We start from the raw sequence: 8,871 nt of genomic DNA, 5'->3' as shown, positions 1-8,871 counted from the left end.
AATATAAAGGCCAATCATGCCCATGGATCAGGCAATTGTTCTCAGTGGTGTTAAAACATGATTTTCCCAACACTTTTTCTTCATACTAAATCAGTTCATGATGTTGCTTAGACTTTAGAGGGGTATCAAAAATCGATGGTCTATAATAGAAATGATGCAATTGTTAAATAAACATACGTAATTCCTTTGGAGTATCTTATAGTCATTTGCTTTTTCGGAACACTAGTCATATGAAACTAAACTTAACTATATAAAATGTCATAAAGATAAGCAAAATTGTTTCTGTTTGCGACTAACATTTGCTTCTTTATTTTGTCGTAAAATATTGCAGTCGGGTTGGTGAGATCATAGTCATTGATTTGTATCTGTTTATATTGATTTCCATCGGGAGAAATCACAACAACATTTTTGGACTCTATCCCGACAACGAAAACATTCCCTATATCGTCTACTGTTATTCCTCCTGGTTTCCTTAAAACACTCTTATTCGTGAACTCCCAAACTAATTCTCTATTATGTAAACATAATATCTGATCTTTCTCGGGCACAGTATAGACAACATTGGCACCTTGAGTTGTAACGTACGAAAATGACGACGTTAACGTACTCGGAAGAATAGTCCAGCTAAAGTCTGTACATGATACCAAATGCATGCCTAATCCGTTACAACAGCAAATCAATGATCCCCCAATAAAAGTTATGCCAAAAGGAGGACTTGGTAATTCAATGAGCCTTTTTACTTGTCGGGTTGGCAAATCAATAATCATAATACCAGTGGTTCCACAGGAATATCCAGTACTAACAGCTACTGTGTTGTCGTCTATAGATACTAAATCGAAGGCACTATATGACCCTGCAAGCTTGATAGCATATTCCGTTTCACCATATGAGTTCAATCCTACCAGTTTCTCTTGATGGTTATCGTAATCCGTAAAAAGATATCCAGATGTTTCTGTCACACAACACCCCCTCGTTTCAACACACGAAGTTTCTAGTTTCTGCTTAAAATTTAATTTTATATTGTTGACAGATAGTGTTTCGTCTGTTACCAATATTTGAGCTTGTCTGTCTTTCTTTCTGACTAATTTGATGGTTTCAGACGAGCATCTTTCAACTGTAATTGAACCGAATTTCTTGACATTAGTTATAAAATCCTGTATCTTTGCATCAATAGAACAATTCAGAACGACTTCTTCTACATTTTTATTTTGAACCATGGATTGAATACATTGCTCGTTTTCGATAATATTCTTCTGGGTCTCTCTGATACCAAGGAATGCTTGTATATCGGAAGCAAACGTCTTCATGTTTTCAATATCTACGTTAAAGTGAACTATCTGTTTGTCTTGGTCGTTGAGAGAGGACACGATTAATTTCATCTTTTCACAGCATTCCGCTTCTACTTTATCAAGTTCTTTCATGAAATCCTCTTGCATCTTATCAAGGTGTAGGTTTATCTCCTTTTTTAATCGACGAACATCTTCTATGATTTGCTTCTTTGTTTCCTTAACAGTTTTAATATTCGACTCCCTGTTCTCTCGGATTCGACTGATATTTACCATTATATCCTTTAAGGTTTGCTCCATATCTCGGAACGCCTCAGATGATTTAACATCGCTAGCCAGATCCTCTAGAAGCGTCAGTCCTCCGCAGTTGCCGTGTTCTTTTATACACTTATAACAAATAGGAACCTCATGCTTTACACAGTATTGCAGGAATTTCTCATTATGATACGTGCAAAATAATTCAATATTGGCGATAAACGGAGGTAAATCATTGTAGTCTGATATAGGGATGATGTGGTGACCCCGGGAAGCTTTCGACAGAATGTGATGTTCTTTACAGTCAACGCAAAGTGCTTCTTCACATTCTGGACACCAGTGGTAAGACGATGCGGTGAGATGTCGTAGATCACATATCGAACACAGTGATGTTTTTGTAGCCATTGCAATTGGTCACTGGTTAAAATAAAAAAAAAATATTATGTTTTAATTTTTGCTGTCTGATTTTCTGTTTTAATTCGAAAGTATTAAACATAAAGAGACCATTTTCAGGCTTACATATACTTACAATTGTCTTTCAAGCGTATCGCTAATCACACAGAATTTCTGTTACTTTTCAAAAGCGGATTTTTTTTTTGCCTTCACGTTTGAAGTATTTTCAGTATTTCTTTCTATTTTGTGCGTATGTATAGGACAAAGTTGCTTCATATATATTTGGTTACCTTAGATACTTTATTCTGTTCATACAATTTCGGTTCTTATACATCACTGAGTCATCGTTGGCTTTCAAATTATCGGTATTGAACGTTCTTGATAAAACAATCTTCGAATTGAGTAATTATCGGTATTGAACGTTCTTGATAAAACAATCTTCGAATTGAGTACAGTTCGGTCCTGTCGATTTTTGTTTATTTTGTAATATAATAATTTGAAGAATCATCAATTTCGTCCTGTAAATGCCATATCCTTATTACTATAACTGTAAACGTAAAACAGGTAGCGCTGCGCACGCATGAGATGCAGCAGGTTTTATTTTCATTTTTTTTAGCATGTGACTTCATCTAGACCTACAGTCATAGCAAAAAGCAGGACTTTCATCCAGAGTTACACCGAGTTCTCAATAAATTTCGGTTTAACGGAAGTAAAACAACAGAAAATACATAAGCAATAAAATAGCTTGGTTGATACATAAAATGAGTAACGAAAGAAATAAACGAGTGTGACCTTTATGGAAGATGATGCACAAAGATCCAGTTGAGCGACATTGACGCCTCTGTGGAGACTCTAACTTATTGTGTACAGCTTAAAAGTGGTTTTTTTTCTGCGTGCATTTAAAGTGGCTGGACATTTTTTACGGCTTACTCTAATAAAGTAAATGAACACTTTAAAAAACTAGAAGCTCCTAGTTACCTGAAATAATAGCTCAGTTTTTCGAATTAGTTTTCAACTGAAAAAGCCAAAATATTATTTTTCAAAAAATGTCATTATATGACCATAACTCCTTACACATTTTTTTTTCTCTCGGTCATTTTATCATGTTTGTATCTGGTAACTTTTCTTTTTACAATTACTACCTATCTTAAAGTGTGTATTTTATTATTGTCGAGTTTTATTATGCTTGTTTTGACTATGTATTAGCAATGACCAAAATTGTTTTTGTTTGTTTCGCAAATAAAGATTATTATAATTTCTGGTGATTAATATTATTAACTCCTGTTAATTAAAAAAAAGTAAGGAAAACTTGAAACTGATTCCTAGCATTGTTCGGTGTGGTAAATGTCCCTCTTACAACATGATCCGTAGTAGTGCTTTCAGTGGCGGATCCAGAAATTGTCATAAGTGGGTACCCGCTCCGGTCATGCTTCAGTGATTCCCTTTATAAGGGACTTATCATTATTTATCTGGGAAGGGGGGGGGCTGGTCAAAATACAGGGGGGGTCAAGTTTTTTTCTGTGTGTGGAAAAGGGGGTTCAAATTTTCTTATAAATTTAAAGTGGGGGATAAACATCCTTACATATGGAAATAAGTATTTCATATACTTTAAGAATCAACATGTCAAGAATAACATTGGAACAATCAAATCGAAACATATTTTTAGAACCAATCATAGACAATAAAGTAAGATAAGACATCACAAGAATTTGGTGATTTAGGAAACTGCATAGGTGCTTCATAATCCAAATAATTCAGTCTTTATACATAAAATTGAGAAAGGAAATGGTGAATATGTCAAAGCGACAACCACCCGACCATAGAGCAAACAACAGCCGAAGGCAACCAATGGGTCTTCAATGTAGCGAGAATTCCCGCACCCGTAGGTGTCCTTCAGCTGGCCCCTAAAATATGCATAATAGTACAGTGATAATGGACGTCATACTAAACTCCGAATTATACACAAGAAACTAAAAATTAAAATCATACAAGACTAACAAAGGCCAGAGGCTCCTGACTTGGGACAGGCGCAAAATTGCGGCGGGGTTAAACATGTTTATGAGATCTCAACCCTCCCCCTATACCTCTAGCCAATGTAGAAAAGTAAAAGAATAACAATACGCACATTAAAATTCAGTTCAAGAGAAGTCCGAGTCTGATGTCAAAAGATGTAACAAAAGAAAATAAATAAAATGACAATAATACATAAATAACAACAGACTACTAGCAGTTAACTGACATGCCAGCTCCAGACCTCAATTAAACTGATTGAAAGATTATGTCTTCATCATATGAATATCAGGTACAATCCCTCCCGTTAGGGGTTTAGTATCATACTATCATAAAATATATGAGAAGAACATAACCCGTGTCATGCCAACAACTGTTTTTTTAGAAATAAATGTGTTTAGTTCCGATGCAAAGACCCTATCAGTGAATCAATGTTAAAGCCAAAATATGCAATCTTTAATGACCTGACAACAGTATCGTAACTATATCCCCTTTTAATAAGTCTATTTAAAGGTTTTGTTAGTTTCTGAGGAGAATACTGACATTTTTGTGCTTTATAAAGAATATTTCCATAAAATTTTGGATGTGAAATACCTGAACGTATAAGATGTCTGCATGTTGAGTTATATTTACGAATTATTTCCTTATACCGGTGATAAAATTTAGTAAATGTTTTGACCAGTTTGTGATATCGAAAACCCTGGTGTAATAATTTTTCAGTAATACATAAATTTCTCTCGCTAAAATCTAATACATTGTTACATACACGAGCGAATCGTACAAGTTGAGATATATAAACACCATAAGATGGTGACAAGGGAACGTCACCATCTAAAAATGGATAATTAACAATAGGAAATGAAAAATCATCTCTTTTATCATAAATTTTTGTATTAAGCTTCCCGTTTATGATATAGATATCAAGATCGAGGAAAGGGCAGTGGTCATTGTTATCATTAGCTTTATTTAAAGTAAGTTCTACAGGATAAATTTCTTTAGTATACATACTGAAGTCGTCATTATTTAGAGCCAATATATCATCCAAATATCTAAAAGTATTGTTAAATTTTTGTATCAAATGTTGTTTTGATGGGTCTTTGCTAATTTTAGTCATAAATTGTAACTCATAACAATACAAAAACAGGTCCGCAATAAGTGGTGCACAGTTAGTCGTCCCCATTGGAATTCCAATAACTTGACGATATACGGAATCTCCAAAGCGAACAAAAATGTTATCAAGTAAAAATTCAAGTGCATAAATAGTATCAAAGCATGTCCAATTGACATAGTTCTTTTGTTTATTGCTACTAAAAAATGATCTAAAAGAGTTTGAACATATGTATTTCACTCACTTTGATCACAAAAATAACAAGTATTACAAGTTTTTTTTTCATCGGCTTAATAGTTTGAGAGAAATCAAGTATAAATTAAAGCGAAATTTGTGCAATTTTTTTTCCCAAAATACAAAGTATGCTGCATCATGAAAGAATATAGTGTAGAGTAATAAATTCTCCAATAAATGATTAAATTAATCTTAGAATCTGCATGCAAACAGTTGAATATTGAATACAAATTGATTCAGAGATGATGAACACAACTAATATACGTAGCTTTTTGTTTTCATTACAAGATCCCTTCGGGTTTATTTATACCTCTTACTCCTGCAAAATTTGTACTTTTAGGCTAATAAATCAAAATTTTGAGGCTAGTATCACACATGAAATGTGCTAATAAATGATTAACTTAATTATTCAAGCTGAAAGCATGAATATGAAAGTTTAGCGACTCGATTGACATTTCAATAAGGCTTTAAGTAACACTTAAGTTTAAGCAGTGTTCAAGAGAAGGACATATAATAGATCCCTGTTTGTAAATTATGTCTTGTTACTGTTAAAAAAAAGTTATTTTTGAGAGTTACTATGGAACAAGTTTTCTTTAATAGCACAATACAGGAAATTAAAAAAAAGTCAGAAAAAAAAATTTACTCAAAGCACTGGCTTGTGCTACATACTTATATTCATGGAAGAGCCCTATTTTAAGACAATTATCCCTCAAATATGTTTTTTGACTCAATCCACTGAGAATATTTCATTTTCAATATTTCGTGAAAATAAGTGTTTTGCATATTTTCTAAAATTTTGGCATTTTTAATAGAGGGGGGATCATTTTTTTTAAATGTTTTTACTAGGGGGATCAAATAAAAATAGTGAAATATTATAGGGTGATCAAGAAATTTTGTATGTTTGATTTCAAAATGACCAGCCCCCTCTCCCAGGTAAAAAATGACAAGTCCCTAAGCAACCATTATTTACCCAGAAAAGGGGGCCATCTGCCCCCTCCCCTAAATCCGCCTCCTCTGGCTTTCATTTAAACGGTACAAAACATACTATATCACATATATATCCAAAGGCACTATTAAGGTTCATCATAACCTTTTGGCTAAAATGGCCGAATTTACACAACAAATTTTACTCTAAGCATAGACAAACCTATTCACCTGCAAACGTTTTAAGGGATGGCAGGAACTAGATATATAAATTGTAACTGCATTTGATGTTTTAGAAAATTATAAACTTTACTAGATATATAAATTGTAACTGCATTTGATGTTTTAGAAAATTATAAACTTTACTAGATTTTGCTTTCTAGTTTTTTTCGTTCCTGCAGAAGGTGCAAAAATGAACTAAGTCGGATAAGAGGTTTGAGAATCTCCCCTTATATAACACATGTTGTGAGTAGTATTGATTTAAATGGACAATAGATGGACAATTGACATCTGCATACACCAGGTGATTTAAACTGTGTAAATGAGTGGACCGTATCAAACGAAACTCGGGTGTTTGTTTATTTTGCTATCTTCTGCAGACTGGAAAAAAACTGGACATCAAAATCAAGGTAAATTTTTAATTTTCTGAAACCTATACTTGATATAACTTGTATGTATCTAGTTCCTGCCATGCATTAAAACTTTCCTAGATGTACCAGTTTCTCTGTACTCGTAGTAAATTTTGATGGGTAAACACGGCCATATTTTTAAATTCCTTATGATGAACCATAAAACTACTGACATCTTGCACGATCATGACACGTGATATTTATGTGATAGATCAGAGGTAAATACGGGGTCGTTTTACTGTATTTCTATGACCTACATGGCATTTTCATGATTGAAATCACCAATAATTATCAAAGGTCTATATATTTATGTCATTAAAAGGTATAAAGGTCAAATAAACAAGAAAACAAACCTTACATGCAACAAGGAAGTACGCTGTGGTGACAGCCGCAGTTGCACGGCAAACCATTTAATGGCTTCTAAGTTCAAGACATTGGTCACGTGATAAAAGGTAAGAGTTTATGATTTTTTGGTAAACGTGCATATGCATGCCTCGTGGTTTTGGACTCTTATCGTCTTATTTGTACACGTACATTAATAAAAACCAAAGTGTTCAATTCTAGATTGAATAAGCTTTCTTATTTTATATAATTATAATAAAAAAGTATTGTTAAAATGTTATAAATTCACGAGTGAAGTGAAACTTTTTTTTTGAAAATTTGCGTAGGTCCACGGAAAATCCTTTATAAATCCTTAAATAGGTTTGGTAATGTGTTGAGGGGTATAAAATATGAAGTAAAACCATTCTTTGCTCCTTATATTACAATATCAGATCACAAAAATCCCGGATACGTAATTGTGTCAGTTTATTCGTGGCGAAGCGGAGATCAAAGGGAGATAACTCGGTACGCGCATCGTAGGATATTGCAAGTTCACAACAGTAAATTTGAGTAAAATTAATGATTACAGATCTTTGAATACCTTTCAATATTCCATGTTCCTCTACTACGTTGTTTACTTTATAGATAAACAATTTGAGTTATCGCTCTTCTCCTTTGCTAAATCCGGAAAAATATGAAATTGATTTAAAACTTCTCTTTCCGACCCGTCTGCCTCCATATTATAAAGATAGATTTTTCTTTAATTCACGATTGGTTTTTTTTTATACTGTCATTTCCTTTTTACAATTTCCGTTGTATCTTTACGTCTTGTTCTTTCCAAATACCAGGCTCCAGTCTTCTGGTAAAATTTGGTATTTCAAAGAGTACAGAAAACTCTAAAATGTAAGCTTTGCATTAGTTAGCAATGGTTGGGTTGGTATGTTAACAGAATAATAAAACAAGCCTGCGTTTAGTAAGCTCTACATGAGTAGTGATTTTAGCCTGCATTATTGGGGCTTCTGCACTGTCAAAAAATAAATAACATTTTTGTAATGTATATTGTTATAAGAATCCAAATCTTATATAAATGGTAAAGACAGAAAATTTGTTTTAGTTTAACATTGGCGTTTTTTTTATGTTATCTTTTCATTGTTACAACTTCCAATGATTTCCCAATATATCTTTAAATCTTATCCTTTCCAGAAACAGGTCTTCTGGTAAAATATGGTTATAAATAGGGTACGGAAAACATTCTAGCATGTTTATGGCATTAATTCAGCAATCGTTTGGATGGTATGTTAACTGAATAGTAAAACAATATAAAAAAGAAGATGTAGTATGATTGCCAATGAGACAACTATCCACAAAAGAAATGACACAAACATTAACAACTATAGGTCACCGTACGGCCTTCAACAATGAGCAAAGCCCATACCGCATAGTCAGCTATAAAAGGCCCCGATAGGACAATGTAAAACAATTCAAACGAGAAAACTAACGAAAAATAAATATTTAACACATAAACAAACGACAACCATGCACTGAATTACAGGCTCAAGTCTGCTTTCTGTTGACTGTAAGTTATACATGCGTAGTGAGTTTAGTCTCCATTTGGGGGCTTGTTTGCTGTCTAAAAAATAAACAACGTTTCTTGAGATGAAAGTTTTATTTTAATCTTTTTTAAACAGAATAATTACAACATAAAATATTG

General features: G+C 33.2%; 1 protein-coding gene across 1 annotated transcript; it reads right to left on the bottom strand.

The window, feature by feature from the left end:
* Window positions 1-242: 242 nt before the first annotated feature.
* LOC139483379 (uncharacterized) lies at window positions 243-1,946 on the bottom strand. The gene has a single exon (XM_071267398.1). The coding sequence runs from the start codon at window positions 1,944-1,946 to the stop codon at window positions 243-245; it is 1,704 nt and encodes a 567-aa protein (XP_071123499.1).
* Between the last annotated feature and the right edge of the window lie 6,925 nt (window positions 1,947-8,871).

Source organism: Mytilus edulis, chromosome 7, assembly GCF_963676685.1.
Source record: "Mytilus edulis chromosome 7, xbMytEdul2.2, whole genome shotgun sequence".
Lineage (NCBI taxonomy): Eukaryota > Metazoa > Mollusca > Bivalvia > Mytilida > Mytilidae > Mytilus > Mytilus edulis.
The sequence above is the reverse complement of the archived record's forward strand: the minus strand, read 5'-3'. Positions and strand labels throughout refer to the sequence as shown.

Bases quoted from the DNA above. Each gene is read 5' to 3' on its own strand.
- LOC139483379 (XM_071267398.1), bottom strand. From the start codon at position 1,946: ATGGCTACAAAAACATCACTGTGTTCGATATGTGATCTACGACATCTC.